Source organism: Falco cherrug, chromosome 6 (assembly GCF_023634085.1).
Source record: "Falco cherrug isolate bFalChe1 chromosome 6, bFalChe1.pri, whole genome shotgun sequence".
Lineage (NCBI taxonomy): Eukaryota > Metazoa > Chordata > Aves > Falconiformes > Falconidae > Falco > Falco cherrug.
The window spans coordinates 75151624-75172329 of NC_073702.1; the positions used below are offsets into that span (position 1 = coordinate 75151624).

At 41.1% G+C, this 20706-nt stretch overlaps 1 protein-coding gene across 4 annotated transcripts in view; it reads left to right on the forward strand.

Annotated features, from left to right (window-relative positions):
• The window catches only part of PKHD1 (PKHD1 ciliary IPT domain containing fibrocystin/polyductin), a 281171-nt gene that overhangs the window by 114539 nt on the left and 145926 nt on the right, over nt 1–20706 (forward strand). For all 4 annotated transcript variants that reach the window (XM_027808650.2, XM_027808649.2, XM_027808651.2 and 1 more), the window contains 5 exons: nt 9906–10113; nt 11083–11240; nt 12837–13031; nt 14098–14223; nt 16864–16997. In XM_027808650.2, coding sequence (XP_027664451.2) covers nt 9906–10113; nt 11083–11240; nt 12837–13031; nt 14098–14223; nt 16864–16997 — 821 coding nt within the window. The remainder of the gene's footprint in view (nt 1–9905; nt 10114–11082; nt 11241–12836; nt 13032–14097; nt 14224–16863; nt 16998–20706) is intronic.

Genomic DNA, 20706 nt, shown 5'->3' on the forward strand with positions numbered 1-20706 from the left:
AAGCAGCTCTCAGTCTTCCTCATCTGATTCCCTACATTTTATGGCCAGTGACTGCACTAGTCACTGTGAGTTGAGGTAGCTGTGACTTTTTTTTTTTTTTTTTAAGTCTTTATCCAATCCAAGTTCATGAAAGAAGTTTTCCAGATCCTTAATTAAGGATCTGGACCTTTAAAGGGCTATTTGACTACAGAGAGCTGCAGCAGCACAGCTGTGTGCAATCCTAACTAAGAAGGCTTTCTGGAAAAGATTTTCTATTCCTTTTAACTGAAGGAATTTTACACATTATTATTTTTACAATTTGTTTTATTAACTGAAGTAGCAGCAGCAAAAAGTCTCTGTGATAGATTTAAAAATATATTTTAAAAAACCCCAAACCCTTTTCTGAAGCACCCATTTCCAATGGCTGTATTCTCACTTGTTTGACACTTGGAAATTTTAGGAATGGCCAAGGTAAGTTTGAGTTGGCAGTGCAATTTGGATAGGGACAAGAGAATAATAAGGGATTATGACAGTGGAGTGGAAGCTGGATTCCTTATGTGGTCTGACACCTGAAACGCTGCAGTAAATTGTGTTGTGTTTTATTATTGGAGACTCACTAGTGGTGGTTTCTCCCCTCCCCTCCCCTCCCCTCCCCTCCCCTCCCCTCCCCTCCCCTCCCCTCCCCTTTTTTCTTCCCTTTTCTTTTCCCTTTTTAAAATTAGTATAGCTATAATTCATTGTATTACATTTATAAGTCTATCTCTTGCAAAATTATTTTCTTTTTTTTTGGAAATGTAAACAGCTTGTTTCTTTTCACTTTGTGCAAGGGAATTGAAAGATCTTATTCTCATTTACTGTAAAGATTTACAACGTCCCTGCAACAGATTGACAGATTGTCTGCAGCATAACTTGTATAGTCACCATAAGTAGATTGTGTGTCTGAGCCCTTCAGTTCTTGTAAATTCCTTTTGTGGTATAAAGGGATCTCATTACTTCAACTTTAAAGCACCAATAAACTGTCAAAAGGTGTAAAAGAGCTTTATAGTTTGTCAACAATGCAAACAAACTTTATGTTCGTAACCTGAGTTAATTAATTTGTGGTAAATAGGAGTGAAGATGAGATGCAGCAGGATCCTGGCCCTGTGTACTTAGAGCAGAAGAGTTCAAAGCCTGATGTCCCATGCCAGAAAACAAAGTTTTTTTGAAAAATATTAAACACATTTGTGAGAAAGACCAACATTCCCATGTCAGGCTTAGGGCTGGAACCAGTCCTCCTAAAATCCATTTAAGGAGTCTAGTTTCTACCAGCACGCCCATGCCTACCCCAGGATCTGCAGCTCTGCCTGCCTTGGGATGTGTCTCACACTGGCTGCTGGCAGGCTTAGTTAGGAGGTTCCCTGCGTTTCTAAAGTCAGGTGACAACACGTACTCCAAAACGTCTTTTTTTCAGGTCAGGGGCATCTGTTTTCAATCTAACCAGCATGCCATCTAGTCACATAAAATCATAGGCCTGGACCATTCCATAGATTTAAATTAGCATTAATCTAACTGAGTAGAAATGTGTGAAAGACAAAAAGTTCCTTTCAGAGCAAACTGGTGGCTAGGGAAATCATTAGGCAGTGAGATCTGGGGTTTCAAGCACCTTCTGGTTGCCACTGGAGTAAGAAGCACGAACGTGTTGTTAACGGTTGCACTTGATCTTTTCTGATCTAAATGCTTCTGTGCTTCTGTGTCTGTGGATGCAGATTGCAAGAGGATCAGACACAGAAGAATGACTGTGACAAATATACTCAGCAGAAAGACTGTTGTATCTTGAAGCAGCATCTTCTGGAAATAAAGTTGTAAGATTATGGCTAATAACTCTGAAAATGCTGGAAAAAACAACAGCACCATAGGACAGCCTTATGCAAGAAGCTGAATTGAGAATGAGAAACCTGAAAGACTCTTCCTAAATGCGCTGTCATTGGATCGATGTGTTGTAGATGTGCAAGAGGCTGGTGATCACAGATGCTTAGAAGAGATGGGCATACATTTTGTTCAAATACAGACTGACCCCAAGACAGCCTTTGTGTTGGGAAGAGAGTTGGAGACAAACAGGAGAAATAGAGGTGCAAAGTAAGAAACTTACGGGGAGAAATATGAAGGTGTATGTAACTAGGTGACTGAAGATCAGTCTTGGAACACCACATCCAAGGTACAGCTTGGCTAGAAGAAAGAAGAGGTATCAGCAGCCTTGACTGAAGTAAAAGAAGTACAAGTCAGCAGTCCAAAGAAACATTCTCAGAAGGAGAATGGTAGACAGAAAAAGTACAGATTGAGGGAAGACTTAGAAGAAGGCAGACCATGATGCAGCAGAACCTGACAGGAAGACCTGGAAGCATAAAAAGAGAGATGCAGGATGAACCCATGGATGGAAGAAATGAGAACGTGGGCAAAGCAGGCTGAAAAAACTCATTCTGCCTAAGGCTGTCTGCTCAAGCCATGTGCCTTCACAAATCAACTGGAGAATGGGTTGATCCATCAGTTTTCTCTGCCCATGCTCCATACATTCCTGAAGCTATGTGAGGAAGAGATGTAGTAGTCTGGGAGGTGTGACATCAGATTGAGAAAGGAGCAAAGGAACAAGTTTGAAGGGATGGCAGGAGAAAGGGCAAGGCTATGATAGTTATGTGACTGGAATCACCTTCTGGGACAGACCGGGAGAGGTGAAGGACAGGAGCTATAAGAAGCTGAAGAAAAAGCATCAGGGGATCAATGGGAAGAGAGGGGGGCAGATAGTGGCTGTTGGAGACTGAAAAAAAGCTGGAAATTAATGGATCACTCTCAGTTCAATGGAGAGTTGTTGTCTGGAAAGTTATTCCTTGGAGGATGGGGGATTGGTAACACAAGGTAACTACGATATCAACACCTCATCGTGTCCTGGCAGAGAGCTGGAGGTGACTCAGGAGGCTATGACCTTGTCTTTTGGTTTTGATCTGCTTCTTGGACCAGGGTAAACTAGCCGCTTTTCAGTTTATCTGTTGGAACTGACTCAGTTTCCCTTGTGCGTTCCAACAGTACCAGGCATTTGGGTAGATGCAGTTCAGCCACCTGCCTCTGGAGCTAATATCTGAACGATGAGCAGTAACTGAAAATGCAAACAAGAGTCTAAGTGTTGTTTTTCAGATGTGTTAGATTATTCCTAGCTGGAATAGTAGGCTTCAGTTTTGAGAAACTGGCCTGGCTCAGAGGAAACTTACTTCCCAGCTTTATCCCAGATACTCCTGTAACCCCAAAGAAGCCACTTAACCCTTCTTCATCTCCTCCACACCTTTCTTTGTGTACAACAAGATTAATAACTTTTATCTTGTGGAGGCCTCAGCCATGTTTGCATGGAGTGAAGCACCATGCAGGCAGGCTCCTCAGGTCAGTGAATGCTGTGGTGGGACTTGTCTATATCCAGTGTAGAGGCTCCCATTAGATCTGGTCCTAGCTATCTACACGTGTGGAATATCTAGCATGGTGGGCCTTACTTCAATACAAATAATAGATTACAAACTATGCATCTCCTTTGGTGATCAGTGTCAATCCAAGTTTCTCTTCTGATGGAAGCTGGAAGACATTTTAAGGCAGTGGGCAAGGGGTGATTTTTTTTCATAAATGTACAAGGAATAGGTAAAATGAACCCTTCAACACTTCATAACTGTCTGGTCTGACACAGGGAAGCTTTAAAGGAGATGTTTTGTCTGAAGCAAAATTTTGCACTGGGATGAGGGTAATATCTGGAGTAGCCTTTCTCAGCTGAGATCTATACCACTGCTTTTTTTTTGTCTCTCACTCTCTCCCTTGCTGCTCTGGAGGGCTCAGGCTGGCAGAAAAGTGGGACATGTGCTTAGGGTTATAATCGGGAGGAGGGAATCAGTGGCCAGGGCAGCACAGGTCTGCGCGTTCCTTCACACTCAAGGAAACTTGTAGATTTGTGGGGACAGCCACTAGCAAGGGCAGTTCGTGTTTCCAAGGCTCCTTGGCCACTGAAGTGCTTCTGAGTCAACTTCGGGGCCATCCAATCCCCTTGCTTGAATGAGGAGACAACTCTTCTGTGCCTGTAGCGGGACAGAGAAACTCCTCCAGAGGGTGATGCAGAGTGTGTACGCTCCCCAGGAGGCTATTTTCCCTGTTGACTATAGGACATGACTCCTAATTAATTAGCTTACAGCTACCTCTCCCTGCCCTGTAGTATTTTTTTTCAAACTCTTCTATTCGAGTGTTTCCAATTGTAGCGGCTTCTGCTTTCACAGCTGGGTCATCTTAAATCTTAAAACCAGCCAGCTTAAATTTTCAACACCTGTTGAGGCACCCAATGTGCACCTGGAAGAGGAGATGATATTCGTGTCTTTTGTGGTTGAAGTATTGTAAAAAATGGCCTGATTTATCTAAACCTACAAGACACAGCACAATCCACACCGTGCTTACTGTAGACAGACTTTCTTGTCACCCTGGAGATAAGTATGTCCTGACATACCTTGCTGAGTTTACTAGTTTTGGTGTGATTCTGAGACATTTCTGTAAAGGTCAAATTCTCATCTCCGGTTGAACTACTTAGGAGTAGGTGAAATCAGTGAAGTCATATAGCATCCGATGTAGATTTATAAAATGTTTTGTGATAAAGGCTGTAAGAATTGAAATTTATATTGTGTTTCCAATTCTCTACTTGACATATCAAAGACAGTAGCATTGTACACACCAGAATTGCCTTGTTATTAATAATTTTGCCAGGTCAGTACAAGACTGCATCCTCACATCATGCTTCCTACAGGAATCACAAGCCAGGGTCCTGGTGCCAAGATGTCCCTTATGCTACAGTTTGTGATTAATTCACTTTGGAATTTGCTTTCAAGCCCCTTTGCATTTCTAGGCTGCCATTTGGTAACATGGTTCAGCTCTGCTCAGTATTGAAGGGTGTTTCTGTCAAGTCATTTAGTAAAATGTTCAATTCCTGCTTTGCCTGCAATAGCATTTAGAGACTAAAGGTTCTGTCCTGTCCCTTTAACATGAAGGCACTTCTGCTTTAGATCTCAAGATGTGGTCTTTTTTCCAATCCGAGCTTAGTTAATTATTAAAAATGAGTTCAATAATTAAGGAGTTATACAGATTCATCTATTTTTCAACACTTCTGAGCGTTTCTGCTTGCAGTACTTTTTTAGGAAAGAAATAATTTAAATATACCACAGCTGTTGATCTTTTAAACCTTCTGCTTTCAAACAAGTAATTTATTTACCTGTTGCACAGCCCAGTCCCAATCACTGAAGGTTATTTTATGAACCCTGCATGTTTTATCTGAAATAAAGCTTGTTTTCAAAGGGAAACAAGAAAGAGAGCTCTGACTTTCCAAAGGGTGGTCCTGCAGACAGATGGCAGGCAGGGTTCTTTGTTCCAGGCAATCTCCTTTAGATATTCATGATACTGTAGCAAGTGCATTGGTTCTTTGAAGAAGAAAAACTGGAGAAGACCTCTGGGAAATGAAGGTTGTCTCCCAGCTGGAGACCATTCCCTCCTGAGATGTTCACCAGCACATTCCACCTCCCCATTTAAAAGCTGGGTATAGGAGTACCTCTGAAAAGTGGTGTGTCCTATCCAGTCAGCCCACCTGGTAGGCGAGCAGAGGCCTGGAAACTTCTTCAAGAAGAATTCGATTTGGCTGTCTGTTAGCTGTTTGGCTGTTCAGTTACCTGAGCGTTAGCATAGAGAACCATTCCAGGCACCCTGACTGGTGTCCAATGTATCTATGTGGGGCTGGCAGATGGATGCGGGACTTAACATCAGACCAGTGTCTTTCTGGAACAGCAGCTAGATGCCAACTGTACATCCAAAATGACACGCTTAGGCACCTGAAACCAAGCCACAGTCTCCAAAGTCAGCTGCAGACAACAGTGGTGACAGTGACTTAGGGGCTTGGTAGGTGTTGTGCTCTTTGTCAAGCTATCCTCATTTAAACCTCTTTGACACTGAAACTGGAGAACGTGGGGGTTGTGTGTTTTCCTACCATTAGAACTATGTGAGATACAGGTCACAATGTTATACTTACTTTAAAAAAAAAAAAGTTAAATTTTAGGTTTTACCACCTGTAAATTTTTTCTAGAAAGGGGAATGGGTGATTTTAAACAGCAGTGGATGATGAATGCTCTAGAAAGAGTGCAGTTCATTTCTGTGTGGGTATATGATGGGTTCCCATCAAACCATAGGGCAGGAATGTGTTAGAGTTACAGCTACAGCAAAGAAACCTCATTTATGGTTCCTCCTTGGTGAATTGACCAGGAAAGCATCACTGACCAAATCTTGTGTGTCTCTTGTGCTGCTTAGAGCAGAATATGACCTGCAGATTTTGTTGAATGTGGGGATATAAATGGGAAGCAAGGAAAGCAGAATCTGCTAGACTTCTACCCTTGCTCTCCGCTTCCCCCCCCCCCCCCCCCCCCCCCCCCGCCATGAAAATATTCTAAAAGTATTGGAAACTGGAAGTTGATCTTACCTAAATTATCAGGAAGGTAAAACTGTGGAATGGGAGACAGAGAGGGAGTCTGAGAGAGCACAGTAAGAAGTCAAAAAAGAAAAAGGAAAAAAAAAAGAAAAAAAGTGGGGGGAGAGGGATGTTTGGATACCTTGAATACTCTTTGTTTAGAAGAAAAAAAATGCTTGGGAAGATTTTCCTTAAAAAATTTTATTTCTGACATCGCAAGTGCCTGAAACAAGCCTTTTCCATTAGAACATATTCTGCATGCAGAATGATGGTTTGCACCTCTTAATGACAGGAGTTGCCCAGCAGTGTTGCTGTAGTATGTGTGTGACAGATGTACACAACAGGAGTCAGTGGTGTGTCTGGCCACAGATGCATGCAAACACACATTAACACACGCACACAAATCAGTATTATAAACAAAACGTCCAGAGCTGGAGAAAAATGGTATGCTGCTCAACGTGCAGATGGCTGCTGTCAGTCGTTTGCTTTTATGTGAGTCCTAAAAATTCACGAGGATCACTCAGTGAAAGAAGGTAAATGAATAAAGATGATGAAATTGCTGCTAGTAGAAGAACGCATGTAGGCTGATATCGAGTGTTTTTTTAAGCTGGCTGAAGCTGTGTGAAGGATGAGGTCTCACAGGGAAAGTCTTTCATGTCTGTGCTGATGAATGGCGCGAGGTGGGCTTTGGCTAAGTCTGCATTAGAAAACAGCATGGCCCAGTAGAAGTAGGTCTGTAGAGAGAATGACGTAGGTGCTGAGGATGCAGGGTCCACACTGTATGTGTTTTGGGGGCTACGATAGAGTCGTTCTAGTCTGGTTCCATCAGCATCCAAAGTGTATTATATGTTCTACTCGATTACAACTTCTGCGTTAGTTTCATCTGAAGGAAATCCATTTGATGCACTCCAAAACAGTTCTATGACATGAACTGAAGCACATTAAGTGAAGGATGTCTGAAAGGTTTCCTTAACTGTAAGCTGAGAAATTCCAAGGTTGATTTAAAAAAAAAAAAGAAAAGATCATAAGCCAGAAGTATGTTGGCTAGGTTTAGATGCCCATCATTGACACACAGAGCAGGTGTTCAAATATGCTTTAAGATGACAGAGTAAAAGACTTGGTTCTTCCTTCCCTCATTCTGCTGTAAATTTTTTGACTTGGAGGTGCTACTCCGTATTTCTATCTTCATTAAGGAAAGAACTGGGACAGTGGAGTGTAACCAATGAGAAAGTGAAACAGGATATGGAGAGGAAGAAACTTGCTTAAAATAATTTGAAAATGATTTATTTGATGCAACCTCTACCCTTGGTGATTTCAGGTGTTATTTCTTTTCTATAGTACCATCAGGGAGGACAGTAACTTGCTGTGGGCTAAAGGTAAATTATGATCTATTGCAAAGGAGGGAAGGAAAAATATACTAAAGTTGGGGGGGTGAGGCACATACTATCCCCTGATGCTGTTCAATGTGTTGGATCTCACTGGGCCAATCTGTTCTAAAGCCTGCTAGGGAAAAAGAAATGTCAAGAGTTAGAGCAAACATGATGAAGTGAAGAAGGGAGGGTGAAATGGCAAGATGTTTCATTGCTGGGCCTTGTTATATACAGACTTGGTAGTGTGTCCACTGAAGAGGAGGGAATTTGGGAAACGGCAGTTGCCACCTTGGTATTGCCTTCCAGTGGTGGCCCAAGGTTGCTGATGGAGGGGGCTCTTCATCTTGCTTTGCCTAACCTATATATCATCCCCATCCTCAGGGATATTACATGACCTTCACCTCACCTTCACCTTAAAGTTGAAAATTTGTTTTCAGGTTTAAGCAGACTAAGGCCTCACTAAGAATATGTTTCAACCGTGTTTTCTGAAGTTGAAGTTTTCAGAGAAGATGTCCCCAAATATACAACATTAAAAATACTACATGATGTTATTTCTGCTTTTGATGAAAAAGGCTGAAGCAAGTTCTTTCCATAGGACTTTCTTTTAAAAAAAGAAAAATATTGAATTTTTGATATTTTTATTTTTTCTTAATTTTTAAAAGAGAGCTAATGTTGAAAAAAATGAAAATGAGTGAGTTTTTTTAACACCCTCACAAATGATTTTTTACAATAATGCATTGACCAAGATTTGATAAAAATGACAACATATTTTTTGTGGATGAGAATTCACTTTTCAACAACTTTCCATTTTTTCAAAAAGAAAAATTACTTTTTTGAAAAGCCTTTATTTAAAAAGACAGGAAGTAGAACAACTTTTGTGTTGGTTGTTGCCACACACTTCCCTGGGACCTCCAGGTTTTGTTCTCCTCTACCTAGCTGTCCCTGATGGAGACTTTTTCAGGAACATCACCCATGGGGGACGCTTTTTACCTGCAGAGTATTCCTGGCTCTGGAACCAGCTTGAGATACATTTCTATGTATCTCTAGAATCCTGTTTCCGTCATCACATAATCTTATGCTGACTCAGCCAGATGTCCAGTGTCCACCATACTTGTCAAGTGGTAAAAATAACCATCAACTTTTTTTTTTTTTTATTGATCGTTTTTTGTCAACTGTTTGAAAGCAGGCTGGTTGCATGCTAGCCATTTTAGTCTTGCATTTGATTTTGCAGCCCATTGGTTGTGTTGCATGACCAGGTAAACCACTTAGCCCAAGATGTAAAAAAATGACCCCTCAGTTTGTCTCTGCTGGAGACAGTGTCAGAACAACCTTATGTTGCTAGCTGAGCAATCTGTAGTCACTCTTAAAAGGTTTTGGAAGTGGCGATATTTGTCTTCACATAAGTCACTGAAATGTTACTAACAGGAACATATGTTTTTGTGAAAGCAAGTTACTTGTAGACCTAGATTCACTGTATGTCATTTTGGATACATGACTGGGGAAGCTGGTAATTCAGAGTGCTTTTTGCACACAGAGAAGGATGATGGCCACTGCAGAGAATGCTTTTCTCCATTGGTTATGACAGGTGGTTAAGAAGAGGGTGTTTCTCACATAGGGAAGTCAGTTTGGAGGAACGAACCTCAGCTCCTACTGCTTGTTGAGCAAACTTCTTTCCAGCATGTTTTTTTTCCAGCTTTTTGGGACCAATAAGGACAAAATATATGAAAATGCCATGTTGTTTGGAAAGCACTGCATTTCTGATCCAAGCAGAAATCCTCCTTCATAGCATTAGTCCTGTATCTCCTACACAGCATCAGAAATAAATGAATGATTGGCATGATCCAAGTGAGGCAGGGTTTTCTAAACATGCTGCTTGTTTTTTCAAGTGGATTGACTTGCTTTTACTTTTCTTTTTTCTTTTTTTTCTTTTTTCTTTTTTTCTTTCTTTTCTCTTTCTTCTTTTTTTCTTTTTTTTTCTTTTTTCTTTTTTCCTTTTCCTTTTTTCTTTTTTTTTTTTCCCTTTCCTTTTTTTTTTCCTTTTTTTCTTTTTTTTCTTCCAGGCTGGATGCCCAAAGTAGCTTTCACACGCTTGAAATCATCAGCTCATGCTGATGACACACGATTAGTGCTCCAGGAACCTGTTGACTGGCAACCTGGTGATGAAATTGTGGTGGGACGGACCAGCCTTGGAGATGCACAGCAGCAAGAAGAAATGGCTATTATTGAGTCTGTGAACGACACGGAGCTGTACCTTAGATCACCGCTCAGGTATCCTTTCAAGGGCCAAAGGGATTTCTATAGCAGAGAGCTAAACCAGGGGAAAATTTGGTCAAAGTGAGGATTTGCTGTTTCCTGCAGGACATAATAACTATATAAATCACTTTAACAAAGGTGGTTAGAGATATTTCAGTTCCTCACTCCCCCTAAAGCTAGTGGACATCCAACCCTGAATGTTTCTGACTGTGTTTAAATCCTGTATCATAACCATGAACTCAGAAAACCTTTGAAGAAGAAAACACTGATGGCCAGTACAATCCAGTCGCCTCAGCATAGGGTTGACAAAGAAATGTCTTGCACAGTTCATTTCTTGAGAAAGTGCATTTTTTTTTCACAAAAAGTGTCTGACTTCTGTAAAAAAAAGATAAAAATCTTCCCTTCTTGTCTGATTTACTTAAAATGATTAACACCACACTCAAAGTGAATTATTTCAGTTTGGAAATACTGCTTCCATGTTTCCAGTGAGTGGTAGTTTCACTGCATTTGTTCCCTTCGTCTTCTGTGCATGGAGATCTCAGACAAACAGCCCCAGTGTTGAAACTTGTTATCTGTTTGGGAGGCAACCAACCTCTAGTGCTCAGGAAGATTAATGGTATCATTTTCAGGCATATCTGGGGCTTTAAGAAAGAAAGTACTGATGGTTTTCACCCAAATATGTTTTGAGAAGAAAATTCAAAGGCTGAAATAGTTTGTTATAAACATGGTCAGGAAAAGTTCTGAGCTTGAGAGACAAAAAAGACATCAAAAGATATCTGTTCCCAGACATCAGCCAAGGAAAAATGTATCTAGCCCATATACACAGACACATTGGATGTGCCACTGTTCATAGTGAGAAGAGGGCTGAAACCAGCTCTGAATTTGGGTGGCTGCAGTCATCAGCTTAAGGTAAACATCACTGTTTACAACTTGCCATCGGGCAGGTGCAGATACTTTCGTTCCTTTTTTTGTGTTTTTCCTTAGGTACTCCCACGGTGCTGGAGAGGAGTGGGTGAATGGCCAAGGTCTGCGTTTGAGTGCTGTGGTGGCACTGATTAGCCGAAGGGTTGCTGTTCAAGGAAATGGCACGATGGAGAGGATGTCACACCTCAGACAGTGTGTAAAAGCAGGTGTTGCAAGAGGTGAGGAGGTCTTTTCTCACAGGAATGTAGTGAGGAGGAAAATTGCTCTATTAAAATCACATTTTAGTATCGTGTATCGGAACTTTTCCTTAATAGGATAACTTTGAGACATATCAATGCCAGGGAAGCGAGTCTATCTTTCCAAACATTGTTTGACATTGAAGTGTGAAGTCTCGGGAGCTGAACTGCATTTTATTGTAATATCTCAGATGTATTATTTTCACATTGTTGTTTCAAGCCATCTTGGGAAAGACCCTTTAGTTTTGCCTGAGCCTAAGGGTGTAGAAAAGAAAGTATTTTCTGAAAACATGTTTCAGTGTACATAATATATTAAATTTTTAATTGTGTTTACTATTTAGTCATTTTAAGAAGAAGGAAAAACAAAACAGCCTAATGTTGTACTCTTTATTGTAAAATATTGAGATGCTTAGTGTTTAGGGATACCGAGAAAAAATAACAGGTGATGGTTTCTTGTAGCTTGTAGTTAGACAGGTGAAACAGTGTTAGGTATCTCAGTTCTCCTTTAGTTTTACCTGTATAAAATGCCATGAAGTTTGATATTCTTCCTGATTTACACCAGCTGATGGTGAAGCAGAATCAGACACAGTGGTTATAATTTGAGGAGAGTTAGGCTATCTGGCAACCCAGGTGTAAGGTTTCCTTTAAAAATAAAATGCCTTGGGCTTTTAGACTGTGACACAGGACTTCATTTGATATCCAGCAGCCAACTGCTTATATTACTCATGGATTTATTGTTCATTTTCTGTGGAAGTCATAAATATAGTCTCTGAAATGTGCTAACTGTTTGAAGTTTTTATTTGAGTTAAAGGATAGGAGGATTTCTCAGAGGAGTCACCAGAAGATGAGCGAGCAGTGTTTTTTCGTGGTTAATTTACCTTCTTTAAAAAAAAAAAATTAGCATTACTGAGATAAGCAGGCAGTGCTGGGATTTGAGATCTCCTCTGCACCTCCACTGAATAAACCCAAGTTGCACATTCACAGCCTGAAATTCTTCATACCAAAATATCCTGAGCACAGACCCGTGGAATGATGTCTTTCATGGATGCTGATGCCTTCCCTGGCCCTATGATTTACTTTCCTTGTCTTTAGACTGTGGGTAATAACAGTTCCCCATCCATCTGCAGGGAAAGTCAGGAGAGCAAGGGTTTTAAAGAAATTTCAAAATGTTCTCATTTCAGTTTAGTTCACTACATCCGTGTCCAAATCCCTTTTCAAGAGCCTCACCCAAAGTAAATCAATGTCAAATCCATCTTCCCTATGCAAAGGACTATTTAAAATTGAACACAAGGAACTTGCCAAGGCATAAAACTACCACAGCTTCCTGCTGGTTTGAATGTATGTTCCTCTAAAAATGCCCACACTCTTAGGGAAGGAACCATGAGAGTATTTAGAGGGAGTATCAAATACGCTTGTTTGTGGCTATTTGTCTTTGGGTCCGTATTTATGATCACTGCTGGAGATGGAGTCTTACTGAGTCAACCCAGTGGGTTTCATGATGTTGCTTGGGGCACTCTGCACATCCCATGGTCACCATGGAGAGGTAACACTGACAGCTCCCACCACGTTGTATTCTAGGTGGCTCCGGGTGTCTGTACAAGAGAAGCGAGAGGCAGCTAGGGTCTCAGGACCTGGGCGCCATCATGGTTGTGGAGGCCTTCCAGGGAGAGGCGAGTCGGCTCCGAGTGGAGGGTGTCCAATTCCGCCACGTGGGCCAAGCATTTCAGCAGCACTGCAGTGCCCTGACTGTTGCTGGCAACGCACGGATGGCAGGTGAGGCGGCTGCACTGGAGGTGGGCCTGAATGATTTCAAAAGTCCCACCTTTTCCCACCCAAAGTTGGGGCGATGTCCTCAGAAGCTGCTCAGCTCTTGGGTCAGTTGACAAACTGGACTGGTAAATGTGAGAAAACCTCACCTGCAGTCTAAGCCCAAGTGAAACTTGATGGAGTGCTTTAAGCTGCTTTAGTTCCTTTGCATCTCTGGACAGCTTCTTCTGAAAATAATATTTTATTTTTATACCACACCTCTGAGTTGGCATGCTACTACTAACTCTGGAAATGATTGCACTATTACACTGTGAGGGAGCCCAGGGGAAAACAGGGCTGTGCGGTGACATAGACCAAAATCTAACTATCACCAGAAGGTTAAGGAACACATTAAGTTCCTTTGACTTTGTCACTGATAAGTGCAAAATTAATCTCTGTGATGAATGAAGGCTCACAAGACTGGTGGTGATAGGGGCAAGTTAGATGGGCTTAAATAATATTTTGAGAGTACTGGATGGGACTTTCCTCTTAAGCTAACCCACAATTATGCCTTTCCTATGCCACCTTCATCACTAAGTGAGGATCTGGGCTTCCTGGTGGCAAAAGGCAGCACTGGCCATGATCCTGGAGTACACTGGACGGGTTACCATGCCTGGCTAGACAAGGTGTACAAGATACCTGCCTTGTCCTTACTGCTCTACTGAAACGTTCCTCTTCTTCAGTCCCACTTCAATCATCCAACTGCCTGAGTTTGTAACATACTTCACTCTTGGGATCTTACCCCATGCTTTCATTGGATCTCCTCCTCCTACTTCCTCACAATACTGGACCACCTCCGTTAACCCATTTCTGTGCTCAGGGACCCTCTTTCCTACCGTGCCCATCCCAGCAGTGCCCACCTGTTGGCAAAGATCTGCCAGGTGAGTACGGGTGGGCGGCTGTAACCAAGCAGTCTCGCAGGAGCCAAAAGAATTAATTGCATGGCATCAAAGGATGAGGAGCTAATACAAAACTCTCCCTACTTTCAAGCTGCCATGTGCTTTTTGCTCACAAGACTCATTTTTTCCCCCAGACTCTTACATACGTGGCTGTTGTGTCTTGGACTCTTTTGGCCAAGGACTCCGTCTGATTGGCATCTCAGACTTTGTTGTGGACAGCAATGTTTTCTATAACATTTCAGGCCATGGGCTTCTGCTGGGTAAGTGAAGCAGAAAAATTCCTATCCTATATCTAACAGCAACATGTACTGATTAGCATTTGCACAAAAATCCCTTTCGAGGAAAGAATGGCAGATCCTTAACTGCACCCTGAGAACTTTAATCAAATCTGCATTTTCTGGTGCCAGTGAATCTGGAATAAAGCTCCCATGCTTCCACATGCAACGCCTAGCAGTTATTTCCATTTGACCATACACTCTGTTTCTTCATGCCAGTCTTCACTTGTTCTGGATCACTTACTTTTCAGTGTACAAGTGGAAGAATTTTTTTAGGGGATTGATTTATCTGTCATTGGAAGAGCACCATTATGCAGTATTTAAGACCCCAGTTCAGTGAAGCATTTGAGAGCATACTTACCTTTAACTTCAGTCATTTGACATCGAAGATAATGGAGTGAAAGCATATGTTAAAAGTTAAGCAGAGGATTTAGCACTTAAATAAATTGGAGCTTGGAGCAACAAAAGTGTTAAGCAACAAAATATTGCTCCTAACTAACCATCAGGAGACTGACTTGCAGCATCTTCTGCTGGGATCTCATGTTGCCTAAATACCTAAAGATATAGCTTGATTTTTGTTTTCCATCAGAGATGGGATAAAAATGACCAATTTTAAGATAAACAGAGGGGGAAAAAAAGCCTTTCAGTCCTGATCCTGCAGTTACATACACTTACACAGAGCCCCTATGCTAGGTCCTGTATTTAAACATAAGGAGAAGTGACAGATTATGATTTAAACAGAGAAGACTATAAAATGAGAGCGATTGTACACATCTTGCAGGGGAAGAGAGCTGGCTCAGAGAGATGCAATGCCTTGCCCAGGGTGATGCATAGAGTGCTCAGGGCCATGGCAAAGCAGAACAAGATCTCCAACCTGCCACATGCCTTGGCTCACTCATGCTAGGGCATGTGTCTAGGACTCTGGGCTGAGCTGAACGTTTCCACTGAAGTTACAGGCTCAATATACCTTATCCCCAAGATGTCTTTAATGGCTTCACTGTCAGCAGCTCCAGAGGGTCTGATGGATGAATTTATATATCATTTTGTTGCCTGTGAAAGAATATTTATTATAGCTGGCCATTTGCAGCTCCAGAATTGGACTCCCTCAGTGATTTCATCTAAACCCCTTATTTTCAGGGGGTTTGCAAGACAGTCATAAAAAGTCGCTCTGGGCTTAAAATTAATTGACAAACCACGTCTTGGCTTGGAAGTCAAGACCTTTTACACCACCTCAAAAACCTATATGGCTGTCAAAAGGACTGCTTCAGGATCCTGTTCATGCTCTGGTACTGGCATAATTTGTAGTAAATGCAGCCTGAAAGGAAATATTTCCTAAGCAGATCTTGTTCCAAAAATGCGGAAAGGCTCAAAAGACTTAGAGGGAAGCTAAATATAGCTACTGACATCCCCAAAACCAAAGGACTTAAGTTTTCCTGTGAAGTGGCTTGTATGTGGGGTAGTAATGTTTGGGGGAGGGATCTGTATTTGGAGTAGAACTCGAGCAGGTATAATTGGAGATAATAATTACTGTTAGATAAACAAAACTAAATAGATTTAATTTGCTCCTGATGTGGGCCAAACAGAGATATTCCACTTTGTATTCTGCATCCAAAACACCAGAGAAGGTGAACATATGCTGATGTGTCCTTGTTCGGACTTGACTTATATGGGACTGTCCACTTTTTGCTGTTGGGTGGCACATTTCTTTGTGGTATCATTTTAAAAGAGATTTCTTTCTCCTTTTTTTTTTTTTTTTTCCTTTTTTTTCCCTTTTTTTTCCTTCCTACTTCAATACTGTTACTAGTTCTGGGGCACCCCATGACTCCGAGTTGTGTGATCAATTGGTTGATTGATTTTTCCTTTTTCTCCTCATACTTGATTGCTTAGGGGGCCAAATCCCCCACTTCTGTGCAGAGTTTGTGCAGGTATTTTTAAGTCTGTTTAGAAATTTTTTCTTGCATGTTAGTAGGGCAGTGAATGGAGACACAGGAGACAGGACTTTGAATTCTAGCACTGCCAGAAGCATGGCTATATATGCATAGGTGAGCCACCTCCCCACTCTGAATCTCACTTTTTCCAACTGTAAATGTTCTTTATAATATACCTTTTAATCATTTTCTCTATAAACCTGTGACACAGTATGGCTGGTGTTATATTCATATGTAACACCTGGTACAGGGCCTTGTGCATATTGAGTTGCAGAATCGTGGTCTCTGTTGCATCTTTGTAGAATATATGTTGTAGCATTCCTTCCCCTGATTGTTTTTATCTCATTAGAGTGTAAGATCTTTGTGGCAAAACCTTTTTTTTTATCGTATTTACAGTGTTGATCAGATTTTGCTTGTGGCCTCCTGATGTTGCTGTGTTGAGCAGTCATGGCAGTCTTTGACCATCTCACAGCCATCTTCTACTGTATGTTAAAAACGGTTTTCTAAGTGCTTTTCAGACAGTGATTTACCCAGGACAGCTAGAAGGGAAAGCTAATTCCCAGGTGGGCCGTGCCAGCAAAGCAGTCAGGGCAAAACCCAGCAAGTTCTGTGACTTGCATAATAGATGGTTTCCAGATATATATAAATTATTTTTCTTTTTATCTTTTTATTTGTGTTTTTTTTTTTTTTTTTTAAGGAGAAGGACCAGAAGAGGGGAACAGAGTCAGTAACAACATAGTGATTGGCCTTTCGGGAACAGACAGTTTATCCAACACTGAGACACTGTCACCAGCAGGGATCTACATCAGGGCTCCTGCCAACCATATCAAGGTAAGAAGCTCAAGTATAAAGCGTAACATTTCCTTTCTAATCAAAGATATCAGAAAGATACAGAGCTTCATTAATCGGGGAGATCATATACAGAACATTTGCTTTTTAGCTGAGCTGTCAGAAACTGTGCTTGTGATGCGATATTAAAACAAGTGCATATTACAAAATAAATTATATTCATGGGCAAATTTATTACAGAAAATTTTACTGCACTCAAATGGAATGAAATATTGCAATGGTGTCCTTCATTCTGGGGTATTTCAAAAAGTTGTTTTATTTTCTAATATTCATGGATTCATAAAAACTGGAATAAAGTCTAAGCTTAACTTCTCTAGAATTTTTCCCTACTTCTGTCTTCATAAAAAAAAAATTAAATCTCAATTTTAATGGACTGGTGGCAAGCACACTAAAATTCAGCAATATCAGATGCACCTGTGTTGGGTTTTAAAATGGCAACTTAGAGTCCAAAATTTGCATTCCACTCTGATGAGGAGAATGTGTTCCCTGCCCTATGAAAATGACATTGATTTTAAAAGAAGCAAAGCTTCTTTATTCTAAATAGTGATAAAACATTGAACTCTTAAAAAGCTAACAGACTAACAACCCTTCTATCAAAAAGTTGAGCACTGTAAAAAGCTTTTTGTTCCCTAATTCTCTGATGCTTTCTTTTAGTTCATGCTTTTTTTGTCTTCTTCAAGTCACATTTCAGAATGAGTCAATTTTAAGTGTTTTTTGGGGGGGAATATTTCAGTGATTTCAAACCATTTTTCCTTCCCAACTACTTTAAGTCTGGAATTTCATTGAAACTGACATTTCTTACTGCAGTTTCTGTTGTGACAAATGCACATTTTTCATATATATATATCTGAAATCCCAACCTGTTCTGTTGCTAACCACAGAAACCAAAGCAATTATTAACTATATGTGAAAACCTAATTGGCCCCTGGGCTTCTGTTCCAGGAGGAAAGAATTGCACCTACATTTGAAGGTGAAAGAGACCAACACATTTTCTATGTTAGTATGAAAACAGTAACATTTAGGAAGGAGAGGACTTTTCTGCAATTCCCTCAAGGGCATATTTATCATTTTTAAGACCATCAAATATGGTTAAAAAATACAACAACGAGGCAAAATCACATGAATTTCAGCTCCACTAAACACAGAGTTTTGTACTACCATGCACTGACTTACCCTGGAGCTGTCTAGTCGATCGCCAGTGGCTCAGCTTTTGCAAAGGTTTGCTGCAATTACCTCTACGGGTACGTGTGAACTGACTGTGGTGGGTTTGCAGCCCATTTGTTTAGCTCTCCTAGTTCATGTGTCTTCACAGATACGCCCAAAGCTGTGTTTGTGACTGTGTATCGGAATGTCAGGGTTAAGCCTGCTCTCCAGAGGTGTGCTACTCAAGGCAGAATAGTAGATGGCCCTTGAAGGGTTGCTGACGAACCTCATTGTCAGCCGTCTCTCTGGGTGGGCTATTTCAGGCGTTGGGGCAGGAAAAGGAAAATATGAAGAAGTTGCCTAGCTTAAAATTATTAGCTGCACTTATTGTTCTACAGTACCAGGCAGTGCTCAGCAGAAGACGTGAAAGGACATGGATATTAAGAGAAAAAGTCACCCTTCCTCCAAGCAAAACACCTGTGTCTTGTGGACTTTTCCTTAGCACAGTATTAATAACTAAATGCAAGGGATGCTGGTCTGGCACCAGCATCATGATGTTATAGAGTTTGAGCACTTTTCATCTGGTCAAATGGCTCAAGAATTGGATACTGCTTTTTAGGTATTTGTAATCTTAATCTAATAGGGAGGTTTGAAGAACGGAATGGGAAAGACGCATCTTCCCAATGCCTGGTTTCCAGGCCATGCCAAGGAATAGACATTTCCCCTTCCAGATTTTAATGTTAAGTGGTTGTTAGTTTTTGTGTGTGGGGTGCTTTGTGTGTGTGGGTGGTTTTTTTTTTGTTTTGGGGTTTTTTTTCTGTTTTCAGATTGCCATCTTTCGATTACTGGTTTTAAACTTGCAGGCTGCAACCTTTTGGGCAAGGATTAGAGCTAAGATAGAGAGCTTTAGGTCCATCCTGTTACATCTTCTGTGCATGATGAGTTAAGCTTTCCACAGCGAGTCCTGCAATAATATTTTCATAACTACTCAATTTAGTAGTTTAGGAGCCTAAATTTGACTGAAGAGCTTAAATATCCTTGAAAATCAGTGGTCTCCTAAACAGTATTGAAATTGGGACACAGCAGTCACTCAAACCTGAGCCTACAAAGGCATTTGGAGACCAAATTCCCACTGTTTTCCCTTTGACTTAAGCTCTTAAGTGCATTTGGGAATCAGCCATTAGACAAAATTTTATACTCGTGCAAAATAATTATTACAAGGTTAGCATCTTTTTTTTTTTCTTTTTTTAAATAAAGTATGGAAGCCTTGGTTATCACTTTTTAGTGTCATAAGACAACTTCATTAGCCGGCGTGTTTCTTGCCTTTTAAATAGTATCAGCATGAGGAACTGCAGATCCCCCTCTGATACTGGCTTTTTTGTCACTGAAACACATATCCTGTGTCCCTGGTTTTATTTTTTGGTGCAGGGAAAAAAAAAAAGGGTAATTTTTTATCTTTTTCTCTTGGCTATCTTTGGCCCAGTGGGTCTTGGACCTTTTGTAGTAACTTCTTATTCATAAGCATTCACCCCTTAAATCCCAGAGCCAGCATGCAGTGCTCATGCATAACAATGTACAGATGGGGTTTACAAAATCCAACGAGCATCCTCCCTTTCCTTTCTTGCCATGGTGTGAAGGACTGGGAAACAGCTGAAATGAATGAATGGGGTGGAGATCAGCCCATGTTTCCATGTTAGAGGAGTGACCGATGGTCACACTGTTGATAAATGGATTTGTTTCCCAATATTACCTAACGCAGCCATTCTCCCCAGTACCAAAGAGGTGAGGCTACAGCTGTTCGGCATTGATTGTTTCTCAACATTTCATCCCTACGGAGATCTTTTCTAAAACTTGCAAGGTGAGTGCCCACTGAAGTGAGCCCACTGGGGGTACTACTTGCATCCTGCCAGGTTCGGAAACTGGGGGGTGGTGCTGGGCACACTCTCCAGAGCTTTAATGTCATCTTTAAGGTCAACAGTTTGAGTCCTGGCTATCTAGAAGAAATTCATGAAATATTTACATTAGCAGTGTTGTACAGTTAAGAGACACTTAAAACGTCAGCCAACTTATTTTACTGACTTGCAATGCACACCTCCAGGTATTTGGCATGCTCAGGGAAGTAATTTCTCTCTGGAATTTTGGTTGCACGGACATTCGTAATATACTGACTTCCACAAAGAATTGATTTCCACACAAAATTCCCTGCTTGCCTAAAACCCCTGCCCTCCAGCCACTAGCTGGCTGAATAAATATGCAGGTTTTTTTCCTTGTGAATCATCTGTAGAACGGACGATTGGAGTCGCAAGTAAAAGATCTTGAAAATAATGTGACTCGACTGCAGAAGTATTTTATTAAAGGGAAAGGGTCTGTGGCTGCATTTTCGGAAAAAGCAGCAGTTTTGCCAGGGGATAGAGAAAGCAATGCTTTGGGTATTGATGCTTTGCTGCTTGACAGATGTCAGAGATCATGACTGCAGGGAACACACTTGGATGGGTCGGAAGAAAGTAATTGGTATATGGAGGCTTTCACCTCTAGGTCACCAGGCTCA